We start from the raw sequence: 27612 nt of genomic DNA, 5'->3' as shown, positions 1-27612 counted from the left end.
TTATATTTAAAGACTTATATATGACCTGAACTGTGTTAGGGATATACTGAAGAATGAGATCATCAAAGTCTTTGTTCTCATGGAACTCACAGCCTGGTAGAGAACACAAATAGTCAGGCAATTTATACTAAAGTAGAAAATATTGGTTACTAAGGGAGGAGTAGGGTCAGGGGAGGCTTCCTGGAGGAAGGTAACTTTTAAGCAGATCAGCAAACCCTGGGAGACTGTTAAGAATAAACAGATCAGGCCCATTAAGCCCAATCTGTTAATCCTGAGATTCTTCGGGGGAGGCACAAAAATCTGTATTTCAGTAGCTCTCTGAGTGGTCCAGATACATGCTAAGGCTTGAGAACCGGAGGATCATACCTGGTCTGCACACTAGAATCACAGTACTTTAGAAGCACTTTTACACCATGCCGATGCTGGGGCCCCACCCTTAGAGCTACTGATTCAACTGGTCTGGAATAGAGCCTGGGAAGCAGTATTTTTGAAGCCCTGGGTGATTGTAATGTGATTTTAATATGCACTCGGGTTTGAGATCACTTCTGTAAGCTGATAGCAGAAGCATGAGTTAGCCAGCAGTGGGGCTGGTGAGAGGGCAGGAGGTGTGTTACAGGCAGATGTGCCAAGACTCAGATGTGGGAGAGAGCCTGCAGTGATATCAGGAGCCTTGATAAGGCTAGAGAGTACACACAACAAAACTCCATGGCTTAAAATAAGGTTCATAGCTATAAATTCAAGTATTTATTGCATTACTTCTTAAACTTAAACGTACATAGAAATGACCTGAGGATCTTGTAAGAACACAGACCCTTACACAGTAGGAAGGATCCATCGCCCTCGCTGTTCCTGAGCATACATGTCCAGGTGGATGGGGACTGCAGAGGATGTGTGTATAGCCCCAGGGCCAACATAAGGTCACCCACTTGGGGCGAACTGCAGAGGTCCCTTGCAGGGCAGGTATGTGTTGAGGGTATGGAGGAAAGATGCAGCCTAGCACAACCTCTCAGCCTGCTCTTCCGATTATTTTCCATCAAGGTCGTCCTGCTTTTAGCTCAGCAGTAACCTCCTCCACCCCCCAATCTAGCTGAGTGCATCCCCTGGCCAGGCTAGCAGCGCCAGCTCATTAAGTGACCGCTGAAGCTCTCTGTAACCTGCCAGCCAGCCAGGGAGGTGCTGGCCGAGGAGGGGGCGCTCTCAAGGGGCCTCTTTCCCCTCTCCCCCTCTCCCCTGGCGGACAGTGGCGCTGCCTGCGGCAGAGCCTCCCTCTGCAGCAGCCCCTTGCACTTGACTCGCACTTCTGGGCGCTGTCCATGGTTGCAGCATCTTTCGGCGCGCCATGTCAGGAGGCCGCAGCGGGGCCCTGCGATTGGCGGAGGAGCCCCTCGCCATCCGCCAACACCCACGGCCCCGCAGGCGCGTGCCAGCCAGCGCGCGGGGCGCGTCCTGGGGCTCCCGGGCGTCACACCCACTTTCCTTATTAGGGCAGAGTCGGGAGCCCGGAGCCGGCGGCGGGGCGCGGGGTGGGGCTGGGAGCCCTGGGAGGCGACAGCCGAGGGCGCAGCCACAACCTCAGCCGCCTCGGAGCGGTAGGAGGGAGCAGCTGGTCGCTGCGTCGGGGCCGGCCACTTTCTGGGGACCCGGCTCCTCTAGCCCCGGAGCAGATAGTGCTCCATGTCCTTCGGGTAGTTCTGGTTCAAACCTCTCTCAACGACATGGAAGAATTTTTGCAACGCGCCAAGTCTAAACTGGTAAGTTGAGGGAGCAAGGCTGTGTGCGTGTGTGTGTGCGCGCGCACGCGGGTGCTGATGGAAAGGAAAGGACACTGCCGCAGAGGAGGAAGAAACAACTTTGCCACTTTGTTGTCAGGGTGTGCGGGCTGTGCCCTGAAAAGAATCTCTGGAACTCTGGTGCTTACAGCAGGCCTTCTGTCTCCATAATCTTCCCCTACAGCCAAAGCGTCGGGCTGCGGGAGGTCGTAACCTGGCTGAAGTTGGGTGTTGTGTGTCCAGCTTTGGTCCTTTTGGCTTGAGGTTGGAGAGAGGCAGACGCAGCCAAATCTGCAATTTGCTTCTGAAGGCTAGAGAATAAATGGGTGTGGTATTCCTTGAGCAAAGGAGTCCAGCCTTCTGCAGATGCAGTACGCCTAAGTGTAAAAGGAAAGGAAACTGTACTTTAGCCTGAGGGGTGGCAAAACGTAAGGGAGGAAGTCAGGGTGCCAACTAAGAGGAAGGTGTGCGAGTGCGCAGTTAATCCAAGCATCCCTCACACGGAGCTTGCTCCAGTGCGGGGAGGCGGGTGTTCCAGTGTGAATAGTGCTTCTCTGGTCCCTGTTCAGATCTGTAACTAGGGGCAGAGGTAGAAGGGGGAAACCCCAACTGTTGCTGATGATGTGGGGTTTGCCAGACTATCGTTCTCCCGGGAGGAGACCAGCATTTTGACCCGCTCTGTTTAACTGTACCGCTGTCCAAAGAGTGAAGGGTAGTTTTACTGTGTGTATTGATGGATGCTACACGTTCTGGAACAACTGATTCTAACAGTTTCCTAATTCCAAATTGTTCTGACTCTCCAGCATAGCAGTAATGAACGTAATGGAAATGTTTCTGTTTTCGCACTTTAAAAGAAAGCTTTTGCCCATTTGGAAGCAATATCTTTAATGAGCAGTGAAAGCACCTTTTACAGGCCTGGCGTAGGAGGAAATGCATAATTTATGTTTCCTTTAACCTTTAAACCTTGCATAGAAGCCAAAATATAAAGTCTGCATTAAGGTGACGTCTTAATCACAAGGCAAGATATTTGCAGGGTCATTACTGTAACTCATTTACCCTTGCACAACAAAGAGAGTGAAGACCGAAGTGTCATTCTTACAAAGGTTTAACTGTAAGTATCTTTAAAAAGACCATTAAAGTTGATTAATGCTGTTATAAGTACTGTGTTTTCTACCTTAAGCCTCTCAGAGAACTGATAGACTGTGGGGATTTCAGAATCAAGGTTTGTGATCATTTCTGTGCTTTTTGCTGGACCCTTACAGGTTCACTTGAGAACACAAAGGAAAAAACTGACTGCAGAAATCACTCGCATTTCTGATAATGTTAGTATGCTCTTTATTGTTTATCTAACAGTGAGTGAGAAATGGTCAAAGAAGGTCAAGTTTGACGACTTACTTATTTTTTTGTGGATGAAAGTAAATGATGGTCTACGATCGTGCAGTTTTAGACTGCACCTGTGCTCCACTCCCACAACATTTATTTTTAAAAATAAACATTTAGATCGTGGGATCTGATGTGAGCAAGAGGCTTGTCTCATTTCTGAAGAGCAATTGCTTGGATGAAAAAAAAATCCCTATTTGGGGATAATTGGCTGAAAGTAATATGTAAGTTTATTTACGAGTCCCTTCATTAGATGAGCAATTGCGCTACATCATTTAGAAAAATGACAAGAAAAAGAAATGGTTGTTTGAAATACGGTTCCTAGTTTCCTACTTTAGCCAGAAGAACAGTTACTGCTAATTTCGTTTTTTCTTGCAATAGATTTCTTGTTAGAGATCACAATTAGCCTTTCATATTCAGCCAAGGTGTTTTGGTCACATTTCCCCTGACAAATTACATTTTCTAGGTAAATAAAAATTTTACATAATATGCAGCTTTCAACTACAGTAGTAGATAAACCTTCTGTTTTAGAGGAACAATGAAGAAAAATTAAGTTAATAATTATGGCTTTCATTTGTGAGATGTGCGTTCATAATAAAATGGTAGGATTTTTAAAAATTAGGTTAATTTTCTTGAAAACATTTTAGGGAGAAAAAATTATCATGCTAATTTTCACTTAAGTTTTATTATACCAGAATTAGATAGAATTTAGGTGTTATGTTGAAGACGTTTTCCATGAGAAGTTGATATAGATTTATCTATATGATACCTAAAAAAAGGCTAATGTGCAGGTTTTTTCCTACCTACTTGACTTCTTGCTTTGATATCGTGTAGCTATGAGATATTTCTTTTAATGGTTTGAAACAACCAATGTCCCTTCCAAAGTCTTAACATAACATCGTCATCACTGGAGCTAGCTAATTTCAATAGATCAAGGGAATCTGCAATTGTGAAATAGAATTGCTATTAGACATAGATGAAATCTCCAATAATCAAAACCTTGGAGAAATTGTTTGTATGCCCTTTCTTCCAACTGGGAACATTTATTATTCATCTGTCATTGCGAGAAGCAGCTCTGCTTTCCAGGCTAGGACCCTTGGGTTGAACAGAAATCCTTGAAGAAGAAGGAATGTTTCTCATTTTTAATCAGGTAGTTTGGAGCTTATTTCTATTGAAATTGGGAGAGTCTCTTAATTCTGTTTTTCACCCCAGTTCTGCTAGTCCTTAAACTGAGGCAGATTCACTTACATAATCCCATCCCTCTTTTCCTTAAATCTCCCTCTTCCAATACCCACCCTTTATTTCCGATAATACGTGATATTTATCAGAAATGGCAAAAGTAAGCACAAGGCTCAGACCAAGGCTGCAGCTTCAGCTGCAGCACCGGCTCAGGCTCAGGCTCAGGCTCAGACTCAGTCTCCCAAAGGCGCCCAGGCCCCCACAGAGCCTCCAGAGTAGAGGGTTTCATCTACTGATGTGAGGATAGAAGCACTGATATGATCCCTGGGCTGCTGTCTGCATGGGGCTCATATCCACCTGTGCTGTTTGTACAAATAAACCTGAGGCAGGATCTATCAAAAAAAAAAAGAAAAAGAAAAAGAAATGGCAAAAGTAACCCTCAAGTGTGGCCTCAGAGGGATTGACCCCTCCTGGAGCTCAAATGCTTCTCAAGGGGGCCTGTCTCCTGCCTGGTTAGGGCAGGCTGGTTGCCTGGAGCAACTCTGTAAAACACCTTAGCTGCAGGTGGAGGAAAACAAAGGAAGTAATCACTCCTTCCAAGCACAGTCTCCAGAAATGGTGCCTTCCTGACAAACAGGGAACTAACCCAATTATTGTTAAGACAATCAAGATAGCAGAGTAAGCACTATGAGAGCAAGACCCCCGCCCAAGGCGGCAGAGCTGGTAATCAGAGGATGATGCTTGTTACCCGGGTCTCCCCACTAACCCATGCGAGAACCCAGCTATGTTTCTGATCTGACTGCTCACTGCTAGAGCTCGAAATGAGAGTGAAAACACATTTCCTTTTTCTCCTGCCAGTGCCCACCTGGATTTTTTCCCACCTGCACTTTCTGAGCTGGAATAGGCACAGACATCAAATCTTATAGTTCCAGGTCCACCCTTACATTTTAGCCATGCTTTCCATTTTTAATTATGCCATTTCTATGATGGTGTCTTAGTCATTCTTAGCTATACTCTCTCCATTTTAAGGGAAGTTGAAGATGGGGAGGGAATGAGGGCTTCCAGCCCTAGGCTGTGATTTAAGAAATGTCCTTCAAATTTCATAGTGTTCAGCTCAAAAAAGGATTGAGGCCAAGATAGCCTCATGATGGCAGTAAGTGGTCCAAGTTCCCATGAACTTTGGAGAAGAAGATGAAGGAAATGAGAAACCAGACCCCTGGGACTCTGGCTGGCAGGAAGCCAGAGTCCCCACACTTGGTAGACTGGCTGCTGAGCCTCTCTCACTGCCAGACCCCAAGATCTGTTGTAATTCAAGCAGCTGCTGAGGGGTGGGTGTCATTGCGCCCACGTGCTCTGACGTGGGTCATGAGCCAGCATTGGGTGTGTGTGTGTGGCAGGAGGTTCGCTGCCAGCTGAAGGGTACAGGGCACTTCAGTATCCCAGGAATGCCGTTTTCAAGGGGAGGATGGGGAGAGGGTCACTATGACCTCTAGAGTCCGGGGAATGCGTCTGCCACTTGAGCAGTGACAGCTGCAGACGAAGGGCTCATTTCTGCAGTGGGAATTGGTCAATGTGTGGACTTCTGTAAAAAAAATTCTGGGTGACCCTAAATGTCAACTTATACTCTGTGGTATGTGGCATAGGGACAAGAAAGCCCATTCAGAACCTTAAAGGAACAACCACGTTAGAGTTGATAGAGGAGATGGGTTTAAAATAAGAAAGAAAGAATGAAAGAAAAACACTGCAGCATGTCTGCAGAGTAATTATCTTGATTTGGAAATTGGAGAAATATGTTCTTCCCGATTTCCTTTGTAGGCACAAGGTCATGTGTATCAATAAAAAGCATCTGCAAAATGAATCTTCTTAAAGGGCCACAGTGGAGAGAACTGGTAATGATGGCGATGCTGGCAGAGCAGTTTCACTGTGAAAGCTGAGCTTGTTCAGATCACAGACCACGGGATTGCCTCCCTCCCCATCGTGAGTGAGGGCTGGTGCTCTTGAGACGTGCCAGAGCATTCCCAAGCAAGAAGCTCAGGAATCCAAAGCACTTCTGTGATTGTGGTTCCACCCCCTTGGGGGCTGATGAGAAAAGAGCCCTTGGTTGCTTTAGTCCTGGAGTAAGCTCCATCGCTCCCTGCCCAAGCTTTCAGACCCAGGGCTGTGGTTTGTCACAGCCCCGGGGCCTGCGGGGAAGAACCAGGCTTTTTCAGCATAAATCCCAGGGTGGATTGGTCTTCCTCAAAGGTGAACAATTGGTCACTGCCATTCAGACAGCACCTTGCATCTGGGAGGATGTAATCAGGTGAGCAAGGACACTTTTTAATCAGAAATTTGGGGAAAATTTTATGTTAACTAGGTAAAAAGGTGACCGCTTTTGTATAACTTGTTTGCTTCTCTGTAGCATCTGTTTGGGCAGATAGTAATGGGTTTGATGTTTAGTAATAGGGCAGATGTTTTGGGTTTGATGTACCAGTCTTCAGAGCTCTCGTAAGCGATAGTGGTCTGGTGATGGAGGCGTCACTCTTCCCGTACGTCCACTCCTCCCTGGGGTACTAGGTGAGCAGAGGAAAGGGTGAGGGATGAATAGCTGAGTCTGAAGGAAGGCTGAAAAGGAGGAAAGAACATTCTGGACCAGACAGGTAAAGTGAATGGTGTTGCCTTAGTCGCTGATTCGTTTTGAGCCCTGGGGTTTATGATAGAGTCATGGAGTTTGGAGTCTTCTTAAAAAGAAACTGGGATGGGGGCAGGGCTGGTATAATCAGGAGGCAGCATTTACATGGACTTTGATATGACTGGCATTCTATGGGTTTGTACAGGTTGCAACCTGCACAATCATACATGGCTGTCCTGCCACGGGTCCCAGAGTAGCCTACTCAAACTCTCTGGCAATGTTCCACATCCATTTCTACCTGAGCTCTGTGGCTTTGGGCTTTGGTTTCCAGGGAAAAGTAATCTTTCTTCTTAAGATCTCTTGGGAGGCTAATTGGATACTAGATTGCCCTGAAAAATCAGACACAGAAAGGTAGAGTTAGAAAAACTAAGCTGATAATACAGCCTTGGGTTTTTATCCAGAAAAATGGGATAATGATACTGACTTTGCAGGTTTGTCATAAAGCCAAAATAATGTATCTTTGGCCCTCAGCATAGAACCTGGAACCATGGCTGCTTCTCTCCATTTGTCCTCAAGGTGGTCCTTTCCTGCAGTTCCTTATCTCAGTGAATGGCATTATTATTCATCCAGTTTCTCCAACTGGGAAATTCCTTTACTTCTGTCCCTTCCCCAGCCACCATATCCCAGACATCACTAAGTCATCCTGCTGACTGCAATGGCCAGCTGACCAGTTTGTCTCCTGCAAACCACTCTCCCACTCCCCCCAGGGAGATCATTGTGAAAGCATCTTTCAGACCTCTCTCATCACTCCCTTTAATCTTTAGCATCACTTTCCATTATCTGAGGAGAGCAGATGACACTCTTAACCTGACCCTGGGATTCTGCTGTCCAGCTTCGGCAGGCTTCTCCTGCCTCCCATCTCCCAGCTTGGCTTGAATGACTCCTGCCTCTTCTTCAGATCAGGTGGAGAAGAAGGGAAATTTTGCTGAATGACCCCTTCCCACCCAACCTCCTTCATTTCATGAATCTAAGTCAGGTTTATTGGTAATGTTTTTAGATCCCTTATTTCCACTTATCATTCTATCTCTATTGGGCATGTTTGTTCAATTAACAAGAGTAGGAACCAGGGTCTCTGTATGGGTTTGCTCACCACTGTATCTCTAGAAACTGGTGTAGTGCCTGAAGCCTAGTAAGCAGTTTTTGTTTGTGGGGTTTTTTTTTTTTTTGGCAATTAATCATGCCACATCATCTTTTTTAAATTGAAGTATAGTTAGTTTACAATGTTGTGTCAATTTCTGGTGTACAGCATAATGTTTCAGTCATACATATACATACATATATTCTTTTTCGTAGTGGGTTACTGCAAGATACTGAGTATAGTTCCGTGTGCTATACAGAAGAAACTGGTTGTGTATCCATTTTATATATAGCAATTCGTATCTGCAAATCCCAAACTCCCAATTTATCCCTTCCCATCCTCTTCCCCCCGGTAACCCTAAGTTTGTTTTCTATGTCTGTGAGTCTATTTCTGTTTTGTAAATAAGTTCATTTGTGTCTTTTTTTAGATTCCACATATAAGTAATATCATATGATTTTTTTTCTCTTTCTGGCTTATTCATTTAGAATGACAACGTCCATGTTGCAGCAAATGGCATTATTTTATTCTTTTTTATAGCTGAGTAGTATTCCATTGTATAAATATATCACAACTTCTTTATCCAGTCATCTGTCAATGGACATTTAGGTTGTTTCTATGTCTTAGCTATTGAAAATAGTGCTGCTGTGAACACTGGGGTGCATGTATCTTTTTGAATTAGAATTCCTTCCAGATATATTCCCAGGAGTGGAATTGCTGGATCATATGGTAAGTCTATTTTTGTTTTTTTAAGGAACCTCCATACTGTTTTCCATAATGGCTTCACCAAACTACATTCCCACCAACAGTATAGGAGGGCTCCCTTTTCTCCACACTCTCTCCAGCATTTATCGTTTGTGGACTTTTTAATGAATAGCCATTCTGACTGGTGTGAGGTGGTACCTCATTGTAACATTATCTTTAATTAAGTACAAAGACCCTTCCAATCATGTTATCTAGCGGTCACTTCACTCACTGCTCTGTTTGGCTGCCAGTCTTTTGTCTCTCTCTTCAGCAATGGTCAGACAGGTATCTTTTTTTCAAAGAAGAGAAATACATGGTTTGTTGCCTTTACAATAACAAAAATGTTGGAGAGCAGGGGGGCAAAGAAGTTGCTGTTGGCATCTTTCACATGAACTGCATTACGAGAACCAGGATGTCTCTTTCTGTTGGTGATCACACCAATTCTTCCCACGTTAGCACCTCTAACTTGTTATCAGTGTCAACTGGTTGAAATCAATCATCTTGCCAGTCTCCAAGTCAGTCCTCTTTGAAGGAGATCAGGATAGTGGATGGTATGAACATCCTGGGTCACCAGATGAGGGATTCCTTTTGTGCCCACAAAGATCATTCTTACTTTGCACAACTAGTACTTGGCTCCTCAGGTGTAATATGATGTACAGCAAAGCAACACTTTGAGTCACAGATCAGGCAGAAATTCTCCCTGATCTTGTCAATGCTGGTGACATCCTTAAAACCCACAGGGTGGGCTATATCAGTTTGGACCTTGCCCTCAGTCTTAATGAACTGCTGCATGCGTATCCTCTTTACATCGTTTCCTGTCAGGGAATACTTAGGTCTGTTCCTTACAAAGAGATGAGGGGTAGATATTCTCTCAGTTTGTGGGGACCAGCTGACGGACAAGGAGAAAACACACTGGTCAGTTTACTCAGCGTCCACATCCAATGCTTTGGAGCTGCTACACACTTCAGGTGCTTTTGGAGACCATGCACCATGACTGTGCTAAGCACAAAAAGAACAAAGTGTTTTTAGAATGAATGAAGCCATAAGATGAGAGGCTTGCACAAACCATGAGGCACTGTAGTGGCTCAATATAAATGAATAAGTGGGCTGAACAGGTGCATACTCCTAGAGATGTGAATCTGAAGGAGGGCTGGTGGCAGTGGGCAGGAATTCTGGTTGGCTTACTAGAAGGAAGTGGGAACCCTTAAAGTCAAGGAGTGCCATTCAGCGTTTTGCTTGTGGTACACCCTTCTTACAAAATGTTACTGCAAAATAATGAGGCTAGCTTCTGTGCATGATTGCTCAGACTGTGTAAATATTGATGGCATTAAAGCATGTATGGATTGAAGAGAGGCAGGGGAGGGGAATGGGGTATGCTGCAAAACCACACTGGGCAAACGGACTAGGACTATTAGAGCTTTAGCTCTCCTGCTGTGTGGTTCAAAGGTGAAAAATTGGACTCCTCCAATCCTAGCTGCTCCACTAAGCTCACCCAGCTTGTCCTGCTGTTTCCGGACCAGTACAGATATCATGAGAGAGACTGGCAGGGAAGATTTTCAGCCCTTGCGAGGGAAGCTGAAGTCTTTCCAGACTGGCCTCGCTAGTATTTCTGTCCAGCCCTGGCACTGACCTCACTGCTTGGGATAAACCCACACATGGTCCTGAGTCAGACCCTTTGTCCAGCCAGCCCAGCTGTTCATGGTGGAGCATGATCATGGTCCTCCACTTCCTCTAACTCTCAGAGTTGTGGCCAGACTTTCCCAAATACTCTTATTAGCCTGTAAAGAAAGAGTCTCTTTGAAATGATGTTGCCTATCTTTGGCTTCATGCATTGGCTATTCCTTGCTTTGGTTGCCAGGAAACTCAAAGCTATGTTGGTACTTAATTTCCCTTAGCCTAGTATTTCTGAAATAAGTTTTTCTTATTTTTGTTGCTTAGTTTCTATCTTGTTGTGCTTGTTTTAATGTCCTTTTTTTTTTTTAATGTACATGCATCTTTTTTTGTAAGTGGTTTATCCTTTTTTGGACATGGGCAAGAATAAATAAATACATTTTATAGTGATGTCTATGATCTGGAATATATCTTGTTCAGGGTTCATCTACTCACAAAAAGAGTTAGCTTTTTAGTGACTGGGACTATCGTGTGGGGGCTTCAAAACAAGTCACCGAAAGTAGACATCGAAACAGTGAAAATTGTATTGTGTTCTCATCCTTAATGACTGGTGACTTCCCAGGGAGCAATAATAGCCACACATTCCTACACCCGAGCCCACAGCCTGGCAGCTGTGAGGCAGCCCATAGTAGAAGCTGCAGGCCCTAATAGGAAGATTTAGGAAGAAGGTCATAGAGCATTTTTGGATTTGGAGGAACCTTCGAGATCCTTTGTCCTCCTGCTCACTTCTTTCCCCTATGTGCAGGATGACATGGTGGCTAATAGTGTGGGCTCGGGAGCCAGATGCCTGATTTCAAAGCCTGCCTCTGCCATTCTGACTTCCTAGTCAAGCAACCATAGTTATTTATGACTCTAGGGGTCTCAACTTCCTCATCTGACAAACGGGAACAATAATGTATTAGGGCTGGTGCAAGTGTATATACAAAGACAAGAATAGGTCCTCCAACCACAGTAGTAAAAATATGAAAAGGACCACGGTGGACAAGAGAGCCAGGAAGCCCTATTTACATTTTAGAGGAACAGGGATTCTTTTTAGCTCCTTTTAGTTCAATTCAAATTTGTTGAATATCTGTCTTCGCTCTGAGAAATACGTTTTCCCACTGAATACCCAGAATGGTCTTGTGAGGTCGCTGTTACTTCCTTTTGAAATTGAGGAAACTGAGCTCAGTGAGGGAAGCGGGTTCCCCAGGGTTTCACAGCCAGTAAGGGACAGGGCCAGACTTTGCCCCCAGATCACCTGACTCGCATTTTAGGACCCTCCCCAACATCCATGAGTGCCTCTTCCCACCAGATCTCCTGGAACATTTAATTCTCTATAAATAGAAAGGGAGCAACTTGGCAGGTTTATGAGAGGGTTAGGTAGTGAGTTCACTTTGACGCAAGAGAGTTTCATTTCTCTGTGTTGACTGTTTTGTATTAAAAACCCATGGATAACTGAGTGATTGATCAATATTATTGAGACCCTACTATGAGAAAACTATGGTACTGGGCTGTCTATGATTTGATTGAATAAATTGGGAGACTGTTTCACTGTATGCCCTTGTGAAAAAAAAAATGGAAGACTGTCAAACTATTTGGAAGATAGGGTGTGGGGCGAGCTTTTAGAGTGACCAGAAATTTTGTGGATATTTAGTGAATTTTTAGTGACGAGAATAGCTTTTGTAAAAAGCTAGCCAAACAGCAACAACAATAACAACAACAAAAGATTTTTTTTTAAGAAAGGGAGGGGAAGGGTATAGCTCAGCTGTATGGTCCATGCTTAGCATGCACAAAGCCCTAGATTCAATCCCCTGTACCTCCGTTAAAAATAAATAAATAAATAAACCTAATTACCTCCTCCCCCAAAACAACAGCAACAACAATAAAAAAGATCTTTAAAAAGTTAAAAAGTAATAAAGAAGTTAGATGCTGTCCCTTATTTGCCATCAAGATTGTGAGCACAACTTCTGGTTTTCCATATTTCTCTACTGTTGTTACTCTCTTGCTGGAGACAGAAAAGATGAGTTTGATTGATTGATTGACTGACTGACTGACTGACTGAGTGTAGGTGGGGTGAGCTCAGCCCAGGGGACGGAGCTGCCAAGAAGAGCTGGGGCTGGGACTCAGGCTGTCCGCTGTACAGAGCTCTACTTTTGCTCTCGAGTCTGCCAGCGTAGCCATGCCAGAGAAAAGTGCTGGTGATGCTCGAGACACCCATAGGAGTGAAGGGAAAGAGGGAGAAAGGAAAGAGGGAAGGTAGAGGTGGAACAGCCCTAAATATGTGCATGGGCAGTAGCATGAAGTTCACAGTAATGACCCTGAATAACCAAGGAAGAAAAATCATTTTAAGGTCCGTGTCCTGTTTAAGAGAAAGGTGAAATATGAAAGCAATTTCAGAAAAAAAACAAAACAAAACCCAACTCAGATCATTAAAATAGAAACAAATAGAACAGAAACTGTCACATGGAGGGTAAGCTTCAATTGTCTGGAACACTCCCTCACTTAGGTGACCTCGTTCTTAAGCGAAGCCAGATATGTGAAATGTCATGGTTTATAGCAAGGGATCATGAGTCAGGGCGGGGAGTGATGGTGCTAAAAATGTGAGGCTGATGTGGGGAGGCAGAAATAGGCCGGTGGCAGGTTCAGGATTTGAGAAGCCACTCTCCACTCCCATCCTGAATTGAAAACTCACTCTGGTTCTGGAGTTCATAAAGAAGTTGTGGCAATGACCACGGGCCTGTAGAATAGATCCCTAAGAGGGAGGGGCAGCCAACTGATGGACTTTCAATTATTTGAAAGGTTTTAATGGAAACCTCAGAGGAATGATTTCTTTCTTTCAGTTGAAAAAAACAAGACTTTTAGAATAAGTGGCTAATTTTTAAAGTGGCCCATCAATGCAATAAGGTCTAATTTATTTTGCTGTGAAAAAGTATCTATTAACTGAAGGTTGTAAAACAGAAACGTGCCTGCTTGCCTCTCGCTCTCCAAAGTGGAAAAGAGGGGAGAGCCGGGGCAGAGGCTTATCCTCACGTAGGGGTGTTTTGCTTGTCTTTGCGTTCTTCATACACATTGTCCCTAGCAAGTGGCCAGGGTTGCCAGCCAGACCAGCACCTGGCTCTGGGAGGACAGAAGTGTCACGACAGGTGGATAGATTAGCTGCTCCCCTGCCACCGGCATGTCTGAGAGGACCGAGGACTCGTGCCTGGCTGTTCCTGAGGAAGGCAGTGTCCGCGTGAGTCCCCCTCCAGGGAGGCTAGTGGGCAGGTCTCTGACTGCCCCCCATCCTCTGCTTCGTTAACACTTTCATCTCCCCCTGGCCCTTAGCAGCCTGGTTTGGTTTGCCTGAAGCATTTCCTGGCTGAAATACCAGGTAGAATTCTTCCCCCTTTGACAGCTACCATGTAAACAGACTCCCAGAGCCACTGCCTTTTGGAGGCCTGGATTCTTTCAAAGAAAGGTGAGCAGAATTTTGACCTATCCTTGTGGATTAGTACAAGCCTCAACTTCAATTCAGGTTTTGTTTTATCTTTTGTGTGTTTACCAAGATCACTGGCAGAACTTTTGTTTTGTTTTTGTTTTTTCTTTTTAGATTGCAGACAAATTGAAAGCATGGTCTTAGGAAATGTATACGGGTCATAGACAAAGATAAACAAGAGGGAGAATTTTATTCTCTAGCTGAATGTCTTCTATTCTTTAGTTGGGAATTTGCTTTCTAAGACCCTAACGTTAAGTCCAGCACGAGGTAATGCAACCTCATTGGTCTATAACTGGTCGTGAACTGCTGCTTGGCTGAGGCCTGGCTCCAGTCACCCTTGGCTCCAGTCTCCTAAAGAAGAAAAAAATATCCAGACATAAACTCACTGAGTGGATGCAGATCAAAATGCCATTACAGAACTGGCTTTGAAAACATTTTGAAAAATTCATTAGCTCTCCAAAGTGTTATGTCACTCTGAGCCTTATGGGGGGGGGGAGGGGGATGTTATTTTTCACTTCTGTGGGATTATTTCATGCTAAGATAGCCTCCTGACCAAGCATGACATCGCTGTAGAAACCAATCCACACTCATAGGGGTCCATAGGCTAGCATGTACACAGACTGCTCTGACCACTCTCATAAACACTGAGTCATGCGTCTTACTGCTGGCTTCTTTGTTGAACTTTTGCTCTCAGCAGGGTTTATATGCAGCCACCCCGATGGCTGTGTCACACTGGGCACACCCTGGCCAGTCACTTCTGAGGGTGCTGTGGAAACAGGCATGGGGATTTCATGTGTCTAAATGCAGCATTCGGTAGCTGTAGTCTTTTGTTAGTGATTTCTTGCTTTGAAATTGTTAGCTATTTTAATGACAGACTTTTACTTTTGAAGCTGTCATAGAAGGATAGATCCTCAACATTGAAACAAGTGGCGTTAGACTTTGTCTATTTTGACCTCCTGATACTCGGTTTTAGGCTTCATTTATCTATGAAATAACAAAAGAACATTAAAGCAAATTTGGGAAGTAGAGGAAAGCTGAGAATGGAGTATACACAAGAGGAAAAAAGCTAGAACTAAAAATTACTCTCATCGAAGCATGACTGCTGACCATATTTTGGCAAGCAGTTTTCTTAGTCTTTCTTTCCTGTGCATAGGATTAAAATAGGCTAGTTATGCATTTTGGTACTCTGATTTTTATTTTACTTAACATAATATAGTAAATATTTCCCCATGATATAGCACAGGATTCTGAATCAACATCTTAAATAATTGCATGCATTTTTATAAAAAGATAAACATTGTGGATAAACACTTTGTCCCTTTTTAAATTATTATTGTTAGTTACACTTTAACAAATATCTTTGTATCTAAAACATTTTGTCCTGTTTAGGATAAGGTCCTTAAAATAGCTTTTCAAGTATGCAATTATTGGAGGGAAAGATACAAATAGTCTCATGTTTCTTGATAAATCTTTTCAAATTGATTTCTGGATGAAATCCACCAAATTTCAAGACTCAGAGAAGTTCAGAGAAGTTAGCTTGTCCCATAGAACATGTGACAGAGCCAAGCAAAAGTTTCAGAACTCTTTCGACACCTAGGTCTGTGCACCTGGCAAGTCTGAGAGCCTGTACAGTACTATGCTGATTTAAAGCAAGAATCAGATCAAATAATCTGAAGCTGCCTTGCTGCTAAATTGAGAGAATTATAACATAATCTACGCCACACCAGTTACAACTGCTGTTTGAGACCATGAGGCAGACTCTGTCTAAGGAGACCACTTCCTCTTTTTCTTTTCACTTTCTCTCTCAATTATTTCAAAAAAAAATTTGAGCCTTGGGGAATGGACATAGCTCAGGGGTAGAGCACATGCTCAGCATGCATGAGGTCCTGGGTTCAATCCCCAGTACTTCCATTAAAAAAAAAAAAAAGTAAGTGTGAAAAAAAGTCGGGCTGTGTGGAGGAGCCCAGCTAGTTGCTGTTGTACTTGATGTGATATAGATTGTATTATGATTGTCTTAATTTAGCAGCAAGCCATAGGATCGCACTTCATAACTGCTTGCACCCATGTGATCTCATTTGATCAACCTTGGGTAGGGCACATGTTGTTTTATCTATGTCACAAATGAGAAGAACAGGGCTAGAGAGGTGAAATCCAGCCTTGCCCAAGGACACACGCTGGTAAGTGGCCACGCTGGGCGTAGAACTTGTGTCTTCTGAGTCTCACACCTTTGCTTCCAGTAGTATCTGTAGGAACTGGTCCACACTTTCCAAAGATAGCCTGAAGGTTTCAACTGGAGCTTGATGATTTGGATTCATCTCCATAAAAGAAAATAGCCGAGTTAAAAACAGGGCACTATTGTTTACAATAGCCAGGACATGGAAGCAACCTAAATGTGCATTGACAGATGACTGGGTAAAGAAGGTGGGAAAAGGTACCATTAAGCTCAGTATGTGGAGAGGGACTTTGAGGCTCAGAGAGGCCAAATGATTTGCTTAAGGGAACACAACTAATGAATGTTGGAGCTAATTTCTAGTATACTATATCTAAAAGTCTTAATTTATATTTCCTCTTTTTTTCAGTGGTGGTACTAGGGATTGAACCCAGGACCTCACTCATGCTAAGCACATGCTCTACCACTGAGCTACACCCCCATCCCCCATATTTCCTCTTTGACCCACGTCAGGGGTGTAACAGCCTCACTTCAGAAAGAGCTGTCAGTATGGTGGCACTGACTAAACTTTCACGTGCGTACGAGTCATCCGGGGAGCCTGTTACAGAGCAGATTCTTATTCAGTGCAGTTCAGGATGGGACCTGGGATTCTGCACTTCTAACAAGCTGTCAGGTAATACTGATGCTGCCAGCCCCCAACCACCGGTTTCAGTTGTGAGGGTCCAGGGCACTGATTCACTGGGAGACAGGAGGCACCATTCATGGCCCCTTTAAAGGGTGCATTAGAATCTGGAGGGGGCTGCCCCCAACTGAAATGGAGTGTTTTCCCAGAGGAGGGGCTGCCTCACTGCACTTTCCTCTGAGCAGGGGACTTGCCACAGAACATGTAATGTTAGAATCCAACTTTTTTCCTCTTAAAACTGTTGTCACTTCCCCTTACCACTGTTTGGTCTCTCTCTTTACCTAAATTATTTTTTATTTTTCTTATCCTTATTTGGTACGGTCTTTCAGACAGTCCTTTGGCATCTGGATGCTCTCCTACTTTCTGTTTCCTTTTCCCGCTCGCTGTTGTTAGTGGTGCACATTTGTATGTGATGCTGTGTTGTGGATGATGTTCCTTTATTAGTTATACCCCTTTGTTGATGGCTCTTGCTTTGTCACACTGCTTCTCTGATGTGTTCTTTGTTCACACTCTGTTTCCTACAGACCACTTGGCCCTTTCCAATTCCTTTTCCCTTAATACAGAATTCTGTCTCTCTTAACACAGTAGGGAACCCAGAATGGGAAACTCCAGACAAGAGCAGGAGGAGAGGCACAGGACTTCTGTCCAGAAGTCAGTGGCTCGGCCCTAGGGGACTGGTCTTGGGGGACAGGGGTAGAGATATGCAGGTTAGAGCTGTGGGGGGAGTTTACTAGGGAACATAATGTGGCTTCTGGCCTGGATGGCTGCTTTTGTCTCATGTCCCATCAACTCAGCCTGAGCAACCCCAAGGTGGAAGGAAAGGAGCAAGGGTCATGAAGTCAGAACATCAAGTTCAGTGACTTCTTAGCTGTGTGAATTTGGGTACGTTTCTTAACCTCTCTGGGCCTTGGTTTACTCATAATTGTAATATTATTTAATATTTATGTGGCCATGACCACTTTTAAGAGCATTATATATATTCTTTAAATATTCATGAAATAATTTCACCCTCACAATAACTCTATTTGGTAGGTACAATTATACCCATTTTGTACATGGGAAAACTGAGGTAGATACAGGTGATTAACTTGATTGAACCCATGCAGGTAGGAAGGGGGAGAGCCAAGTTTGAAGCCCAAGCCATCTAGTTTCCAAGGCTAAATTCATGCCCACCATCCTTTGCTGCCTTTTGATGCAGCCAGTACTTGACCTGAGGTTGCTGCTGTGAAGATTCATTCTGTTCGTGTCTTCTGAATCCTAGTCTACTGCCTGTCCTGTGATAAGAGATGCTCAGAGAGCATCGATGGTTGTTTCCCTTCCCCTCTCCTCTTTGCCTTTAGCTGTCCTGGGAGACCCCAGGGAATCAGGATCTGTGGGTGTCTAGGCATATGATGGGAGATCTTCAGCCCTATATTTCCCTGGGCAAGACCTCACATAACGTTCACATTTACTTTGTGCTTTGAAGTCCTGCATCTGTCCCATTTATTGCATGAAGCTTTCTTCCACTGTCCCACCTTTGCCACACCAAGCTGAAAGATATGATGCCGTCTTGTAAAGCGAGCCCCAAGCTAAGAAGAGTGATGGCCCAGTTCACCATCCTTCCTAGCATCCCATTGTATCCCCTTGTAGGAACCCTTTACTCCAGAAACGCATGAGTCATCTTTACATGTATTTTTAATCTGCTTTGGGCATTGCCTGTCTTTAGAAAGATCTTTATTTTCCCCCTTTTCCTCTTCATGGTGTCAAAACCTTCTCTTGGGTAAACAATCACTTAGCCAAAAGGTGTGACACAGATAGAGCAGGTGCCATGAAGGTTTTAAATATGTGAGAAGCCTCTTCAATAATTGTTTCCTTCATCCTGTCTCCTCCTACTGGTGATTTGGTTCCACGTTGTCCCTGTGACGAGTGCAAGTTCCGGAGGCAGAATTTTGTCATGGAAAGAGAAACCGCGTCAGGGAATAGCAAGACCTGATTTTCGTGCTTTCTGTTCTGCCTGGGAGCACTGTGGCCTTGGTAGATCCCTGATCCTTTATGAGCTTCTGTGTCTTCAGCTGCAAGATGGGGAGCTGAGGCTAGCTCAACAGTTCTAAACTGGGATCTCCAGTACTTCCCAATCTCCCAAGACAGGGATTTATTTTAATATTTCAAAACCAATAGTGCCATTATGTGGTAAATAAAAACTCTCAAAATGTGGAATCCATAAAGGGACAAGAAGATTAAAAGGATCTCTAGTACTGAAAGACTGAGGAGCACGAATCAATTCTTGTTTAATTTTCTTACAGCACCTTCCACATAATTGGACAAATTATTCATATCTCCAAGCCTCAGTTTTCTCATCAGTAGAATGGGGACAGTATAGAATCCATCTCAGGGGGTTCAGAGAGAAGATTAAATGGGATAGTGCATAGGAAGCACTTAGCCAGTGACACTCAATAAATGGTGTCTGTTTTCCTAGTTCTTCAGTATGGGTTCAGAATTACCCAAGGAGGATATTTTCAATTAAACTAGCCCCAAATAGATTGTGTCCTAAATATCCTTAACTCCAGGGTGGACCTGAGGTTGTGGTGAATTCAAGGGGAGACCAGTTAATTCTTTCTTGGAAACTGTAACCAGTGTGCGCTTTGTGCAAGTTCTTTACCTGGTTATGCCATTGATCAATTGATAGCATCTGGGCCCAGCCAGAAGGAGGCGGGTGGGGAGAGGAGAGGAGAAGTGTGAAGGAAACATACGAAGACCGATGGCCCTGGAACAGAGTGGTATTCCTGGTACGTGCTGTTTATAGCATACATACCCTTGGTGATAATTGCTACCACTTAACCAGGACTTATGTGCCTGGAACTGTGCTAAGTGTGATGCATATGTGATCTCTTTTAACTTTCTTACCCACTCTGAACTCTCTTATGTATTGGCTAAAGCAAATCACAAAGCCAGTCTAGATTCAAGGGGTGGAGGGATAGACTCACCTCACCTCTTGATGGGAGGAGCTGCAAAGTTACACTGTAGAGACATGGATAAAGAGAGGGACCATTTCTACAATCAGTCTGCAACAGCCTCTGTAGTATAAATAGTTCAGAAGATCATGTATTTCCCTGGAGTAACTTCTGTGCCCAAGAAGAAGGGGTTTCAGGTGCCTACTGCCTCCTAGCATCTTGTATCCCTTTCATTACAGGTAAGACTCCAAGAGACAAGGAAACTGAAATGTGGTCCAAATTGATTGGTGTCCTCAGGAGCATATTGTAACTATTTGGGGATTTTTTCCCCTAAATTCACATGGGTTCTCATGTTCAAAACAAGCCCCAAGCTAAGGATGTCACTTACATCCTGTTGTCTCAAAGCTCTGCCAAGCACTGCACGATTAGTGTGGTACCCAAAGCTATAAGTATTTTCATCAGCCTTTCACAAGGGAATGAGAATGAGTAATGAATCTTAACTGCTAAAAGTAAGCAAGGCCACAGCTTATTGATTCATGAAAAGGGTTGGTCAGGGCTGAACGAGCAGTATTATCCAAAATGTGGGATGGTTTGTGTTGTAGGAAATAAGATGATATAATGTGGATACTTGGATGACTAGAGGTGGTTCATTAAATTTTCTTCTATTTGCAAGTGACACTGTTTTACCATATTTAGTAGTAATAATACAGTTTTCTTTTGAAATAAATTTGCTTTTATGAAAAAGTGAGTCATTTAAAATGTAAGCAAATAATAGAGGTGATCAATGGATGGAGCCGAAATCTTGAAGGTGGTGTATGAATGATTCCTGCTAGATGGAGACATGTACAAAAGCTCAGAGAGACAGTTCTCTCATTTAAAGTGAGAAATTGAGGCGTGAAGAGGAAGTAAATATGGAAGCATCATATTAACAAACAGCAGAGCTGGGGTCCAACCCAGGCTTCCTGTCTCAAAATTCCTTTTTCTCCCCATTCTAGTGAACTGCTCATTCTGTCTAAGTCAGCAGCCCTAAACAAACAAAAAAGTTACCTATATGTGCAAACACATCTAGTTAGAAGATGTGAAATGAGCAATATTTTCCACCACTCACAATTAAGGGCTTTATACACTTGGTGGTGAGAATGGCGATCATACTTGTTGTGCATTGATTGACATTCACCTCAGTATTTGGGGAAGTTGCCTCATGATTGTTTTGTAGGCACACTATAAACAGAAATAACTTGCACCGTTGAAATCTATAATGAGCTGTGGTAAATATTGAGACAAATATTATCTTATAAACACATCCTTGTGTCTCCATATTGAATTAGAGATTTTCTAACCAGAGATCATACATGTATCCTTAAAAGAGTATGTGAAGATGCATAATTAATTAAAGACAAATATATATAGAATTAAGCACTCGTAATTCATCTTATAATGTGAATGAACCTTGAAAGCATTATGTAAAGTGAAAGAAGACAGTCATAAAAGGTCGTATTGTTTGATTCTGTTTATATGAAATGTCCAGAATAGGTAAATCCCTAGATACAGATTGCAGATTGGTGATTGCCAGGGGCTGGGGTCACAGGTGGACAATGGGAAGAAACTGCTTAATGTGCGCAGAGTTTCCTTTTGGGGTGATGAAAATGTTTTGGAATTAGATAGCATGATGGTTGCTCAACATTCTGAATGTACTAAATGTCACTGAATTGTTCACTTTAGAATGACTAATGTGTTATGTGAATTTCACCTCAATTAAAAAATCCCAAATATATACATAAGCATATGCAGTCACTCATGTATGTGCCCGTACATGGTATTCTTGCTCTTTTATTAGTATAGTGTTTCTCAGACTTTTTAGCCTCAGGATCCTTTATGCTCTTAAAAATGAATGATGACAAAAGCTTCTATTTATGTTTGTTGTATCTATCAATATTTATCATATCAGGAATTAAAATGAAAATTTTTAATATTTATTAAAAATAACATAAGCCCATTACATGTTAACAAAGTAATTTATTTTATTAAAAATAACTGTATTTTCCCAAACAAAAATATTTAGTGAGAAGCAGCTAATCAGCTTACAGATCAAATAACTGCACACCTCCTTTTCATTCTGGACAACCAAGGGTCTGCAGAATGCAGCAGGAGTATTTTATGCATATGTTCCATTTTACCACAGAGCATTTAAAAGAGGTTTGAGATTTAATTAACTTAGTATTTTTTAATCGTTTTGTCAAGGACAGTCTTAAAGGAAACTGGCAACATCTGTTGTGCAGACCATGGCTGGAAACAATGCAGGGACTGCTGGTCTACCTTAGTGCCATCACCTTGATTCTTGCTAAGGCCCCAGCGGTTTTACTCACTGTTGCTTTTGTTCCACTGTGCAAATATCTGCTCAGTAAAAAGGGCCCCCCATAATGTCTTCTCACTTTCATGAAAATAAATTTCACATCCTGGACCCTTCTAAAAGTGTCCTGGGAATCCCCAGGGAAAGTGTCTGAAGACCACAAATGAAAGACTCTGATTCCTGACAGTAAAGTACAAGACTTGTGAATTATGAGTACTTAAAACATGCCTGGCTTTTTAAAATGTTAGATCTCTTTCTTAAAAGACTGAGAAATCTCTATAATAGAAATGAAACATAGGGCCAAGTTTTAATCAGATCTGAATCCTTCTCCCTGATTCAGTCCCACCTCCGGCCTTTCCTGGACCCTTTGCTCAGAATGCCTTTCTTCTGGATACGTGACAATTCCTCCTTCACCTCCGCTGGGGCCTTGATTAGCTATCACCTCAGGGAGCCTTCTTTGGCCACCTTATTTAAAACATTGTCCCTTCCCCAGCACACAGGCTTATAAACACCCACACACACACCCCATTACCTTTCCTGTTATATTTTTCCTGTTTTTTAATCCCTATTTCATATGTTATTGATTTATTTTATAAATTAAATCTTTCGCATTTTATTTTCCCCATTAAAATATAAGCTACATAAAAGCAGATATTTTCTCCTATGTGGCTGACAACTCCTAGAATAGTGTCTGACACACTGAGGATCAGTAAACATTGATCAAGTGTTGTTGAACATAGCAGAGCTAAAATGCAACTGTAGACATTTATCATGACATATGTATAAACATTGTTAAACTCAATGTTTTCCAAGCTTTTTGCTGGTGTTCTCTGGAACTCTGTTTCTCAGGGGAATGCTTTCCTATACACAGCCTCCCTGGCTTACTTTTCAGCATGACTGTGAAGGTCAATTGGGATAAAAGCTATGGATTTGGCTATTATACCCGGGGAATTATTACAGTGTAAGCTATTATCATTAGTTCATCCTTGTGGAAAATAAAAATGCTTTATTTCATTATTCTTGATTTTATGTGCTGATAGAACATTTTGGTGATACAGAAAACTGAAAGAGAAGTCTCTGTGTATTTATATATTTTAAAATATATGCTTTACAAGGAGAGTAATGCCTTGTACTTCAGATGGCTTTTGGGTGGGTGAGTAGGTGGGGGTTAATCAGGACAAGTAGTTGGACTTTTTATGATTTTAGAAGAGAGCTTGAGAAATGCTCTAATCCTGATGGTACCTGCCATGGAATCCATTAAGCCCAGAGGAAAGGATACTTTGTCTGCTTCAGCTTTTACAGATCATAAAGGGAGAAAAATCCCTGTAGGCTACTTAATAATCTTACTCCTTGTAAGAAATCCTTTCTGTGCACCTTCTAACTTCCCTGAAGTGGGTGATCTGCCCTACATCTCAGAAACCGATCAACAGAGTGTTGCTCTAGGGATTGGAGAACTCTAGATACTGGGTCATTTCTGGTTCTCTCTAAGAGATTTTTCGTTACACAGCTAGAAGTTGGACTTGACTGTGGATGAGAAAAACCAAACCAAGGGGGCTGTCGCTTCTTCACAAGGACATTATAGTTTACTTTCTTCATCAGGATCTGCTTGCTCCTCTCCTCCAAAAAATTCCCACCTTCAAATCTCTTACACGTCCATGTACTTAAGGAGTAGAGACTGCTCCACTGCTCTTACCTATTCCTTCTCCTCTTCAGCAGAGTTTAAAGAGAAAATTTGCTTCCCTAACTAATTGGCTGCACTGTCCTCGAGGTCAGTCTGCTTTCTTGTGCTCACAGTCATCAATGCCTGGCGTCTCCAGTGGCCCCAAGGACTATCTATTGACCATAGCACTGACCTTTCTTTTGTGAAGCACAGTTTCTGAGAAATCAGCAGGACCCGCAGCATCTCGCTGATGTGGCTATTGATCCCTAACTCTGCCTTGCTGAGCAGCTTGATCAGCCCCAGAATCTGTCAATAACAACACCCTGCTAAATCCCCACTTCCTTCTGGGTCCAGATCCCACTGAGGGTCACGGTACCTCTTTGCACTGTACCGAAGGAGATTTTATTTCCTGTCTTGAGCCAAGTATATCCACCAGACAGTCTTTCCAAGTCCCAGTGGTTGGAAGTGATATTATAAGAGGCAGCAGTTGCTTGTCCCTGTAAAAGCCTTTAACTGTGCATTATTTATAATCCAGAGAAAAATTTCCTTCCTCAAATAGTAGGTTATTCATTTGACCATACTTGGTTACTGTACTCTGCTGTCTCAGTGTTTTAAAGGTGTTAATCAAACAAACTTAGGAGAAAGTCAACAGCCAAGAGAGACCTCTTTGGAGCAGTATGATTGGAGGGATTCCTAAAAAGTCACCTTGAAGTCTTGAGTGCAGCAGAACTTGGAATTCCATCATTAGAATGCCTTTCTTTTGTTTTAAAAAAAAATGAAAAATACATAGTTTCTCTTTTAAAATGCAAGTCCCCCTGGGATCCCTCTTCCACACCCATCTTCTTTTGTAGAATTGTTCTGTTGCATTAAAGCTGAAATACATCTTAGTGATCATGTGGTCCAGCTTCCTTATTTTAGAGGTAAAGAATCTGAGGCTGAGAAGACTGCAGTGCTGAAATGAGGCCCCACAACTAGTTAGTAGTAGAGTTAGAATCAGTACCTTGTGTCTCCTCCCTCTTTATCTGAATGCATTTTGCAGCCTATGGTGTCCTGAGGAGGCAACCTTCTTTCAAACGTGTCAACCTGTATTAAATTGCACGGCTGAAATATTTCATGTAATGCAGTTTGATAAGCATTTCTCTGGAGTCACTGCAATTCTAGAGATGGCAGGCATTGGGGTGATCATATATAAATCTTTCTCTTGGGTTTAAGTCGCTTCCAGGATCTAGTGGTTATTTTTAAACTAATGAGTAAAGTGGCGTGTTTGGGTAGCAGCAATATTAGAAACAGAAGCCCTAAAATGATTGGCAGGCACTGAGGAGCTGTTTGTCAGTTTCACCAAAAATGAAAGGATGGTCTCCAGCCTCACCTCAACCCACCACCTTTAAGTGTGATAGCTGTGTCCGTGAGTGAGGGGAGGAGCCCTGGGTAGCACAGAAAGAGGAGATTAATCAAAGGAAGGAGAGGGAAACGTTAAAAGGCAGCTGTTCATGTAGGTGTGTCTGTGGAATCAGCATCGCAGCATCCATTGCTTGCTGTGAAAAAGTCCTGAAAAGTTCAAGGAAACTGGCCCCAGAGAGGGGCAGTGATGTGTCCAGGAGAAACCCTGTCCCTGGTCTCTCTGGCTGTGTGGGTCAGGGACACGGAGTTCTCATATTCCTAAGCAGAACAAGCTATTCCTTGCATTTGTAGAAGTATCTTTGACAGACCCTGTGACTCACCTCAGTCAAATCCATAGAGATTTGGAGTTCTGAGTATTAGTTGTACATTTTTATTTCCCTTTAACTATTAAAATTTTTTTTCCCTAAAACTCGGGACTGCCTTTCTGTGTCTAGGGGAATCATTCCTCTTGAAGTGGGTTTTGCAAGCCAACTTGTGGGAGTGATTTCCTCTACCTCATGGGAAATAGCAATTTCTATTATTGTCATATCGTAGAGCCATGAGTCTTAAATTTCAATGTGCATCACATTTACCTGGGGCGCTTGTTAAAAACCCAGGCACCTGGGCCCCACTTCAGATCTGATGAGAATATAGCAGATAGGACCAAGGTTGTGTGTTTTTGAAAGTTCTTCTTCATGCCTCTTGCGCCCGCTCTGTGATTTTGATGTTCTCCCATTTAAGAGCCTTGTCAGAGGGATGTCGATAGGAAAGAGGATGGTTAGCAGTGATCTGGCTTAAGTGTAGAAGAGTCCCCGTGCCCGTGTTCCTCATTCATTCACTTACAAACATTTATTGAGCACCTGTTCACTATGTGCACAGAATGTTGCTAGGTTTAGGGCTTACTCAGATGATGAATGTAGATTGTGTGCACATGGATTTAGTGTTTTGAAATGGGTTACTGACATTTTGGTGTTCATTTATTATTAATTAATGCAGCCCCCACCCTGGCACTACAGTACTCCCCCCGGCCCCTCTTTCTGATCTCATCTTGTGAAAGTTAATACGTTCCTTCAGCTATAAGCTCTTTTACTCTTGTCCTTAATCTCTTCTGCTGTATTTCTCGCATGCACTGTATCTGAGGTATTGCTTGAATCTGCAGATCCCGCATTATTCCTAGGATGTTCGAACTGTCTTATTAGAATTTATATGTCTAGTACCTTTAACATTAATTCTAAATTAAGCTGCGTTGCCAAATGAAGCTCCAGTGACAGGATGGAAAATGTTAACGGTCTTTTGCCGATTAGACTGACCTAGGAATGTAACTCACGTTTTTAAAATAGTGTTCATTTCTTTTTAATGTCAGGAAAACTTAATAAAGCTCTCTCTACATTTTTAACTTTAGAGTTATCAAAGTCGGTTTTGGTACTTGCTTAGTCTGAGGTCTTTGCATGTCTTCTCTCCATCAGTAACAATAAAAAAATACGCGACCCTGATTCAAGTCATTATACTTCCCAATGTGCCCTTGCCTGCACTTTTTAAGTGGTTTTACTAGGAAGCCTGTAGGTTTCGGAGAACATTAATATGGTTATCTTCCCAATGCAACAGGTGAAACAGCTGAGACCTAGCCTGACTAGCAATTTGCTGCCGTGATTGTATTTTTCGTGTTTAACGCAGTTGGTACTTCACGTGCCTCTGAAGGCAGCAGGCTCTCCGCCGGAGCTTTTAGAACTCTGAGTGATGCCACAAGCAAAGCAGAAGCTTTACGTGCTGGTGTTGCCCTTTGGCAGCCATAGTTAAGCGAGCACTTGTTCTTACTAATCATTCAGGATTACTTCGCCCTAATAGATGTACTGAGCAAGCACCACGGTGACAAGACAAGTTGCCCTGTTTTGTTCCATATGTCTGTGCTCTGAGTAGTCCATAGTTTTAATTGGTTCCCCGCAGAATAACATTTACAAGCATATGGTATGGAAGATGCTGACGGCTTTGGTTCTCATGTATTTTAGTACTTGTAGTGGCTCTGGTTCACTTGGCCTTTAAATGTGACTATGAGGTTATTTAATGTACTTCATGGTGTACTTTTTCTTAACCTGCCCACCGAGTGTTAAATGGCGCCACTATAGTGTATCCGGTTGCCTGTTCACGTTGGGGTAGAAAACTAATTCTCACAAGCTTTCATCCTGGGTTTCTGCCGCAAGACGCCTTCTCCCTCCTCGCCTGGTTTTCAGAGGCACTGCGAGGCTGCCTGCAATTATGCTTAGGAGGAGAATGCGCTGTTTGGAGCCTGAAAGAGCCAAGGAGCTCTTTCAGGCACCACGGAGCTCTCTGGCGCCTTGTTTGGGAGACTTACCAGCCATTCCTTGCAAAGGGATTACAGATGTGAAATTAGACTTGTGGATTGAACAGGGGACCAGCTGTATTTTTGGACATCTGGGCTACTTCGGTACTTGGGTGTTTTCCTCAGGGAGTGCTGTAGCAGAGTACAGCTGAATTATTA

The 27612-nt window shown here is 43.1% G+C and overlaps 1 protein-coding gene and 1 pseudogene across 6 annotated transcripts in view; one reads left to right on the top strand and one right to left on the bottom strand.

Annotated features, from left to right (window-relative positions):
* Positions 1-1529: 1529 nt before the first annotated feature.
* Positions 1530-27612, top strand: part of PRUNE2 (prune homolog 2 with BCH domain) — a 233541-nt gene continuing 207458 nt past the window's right edge. For all 6 annotated transcript variants that reach the window (XM_064490288.1, XM_064490286.1, XM_064490284.1 and 3 more), the window contains exon 1: positions 1530-1751. In XM_064490288.1, the coding sequence (XP_064346358.1) occupies positions 1716-1751 (36 nt within the window). In that variant the 5' untranslated portion in view covers positions 1530-1715. The remainder of the gene's footprint in view (positions 1752-27612) is intronic.
* Positions 9043-9810, bottom strand: LOC105087419 (small ribosomal subunit protein eS4, X isoform-like; annotated as a pseudogene).

Source organism: Camelus dromedarius, chromosome 10 (assembly GCF_036321535.1).
Source record: "Camelus dromedarius isolate mCamDro1 chromosome 10, mCamDro1.pat, whole genome shotgun sequence".
In the NCBI taxonomy this organism is placed as follows: Eukaryota; Metazoa; Chordata; class Mammalia; order Artiodactyla; family Camelidae; genus Camelus; species Camelus dromedarius.
The sequence above is the reverse complement of the archived record's forward strand: the minus strand, read 5'-3'. Positions and strand labels throughout refer to the sequence as shown.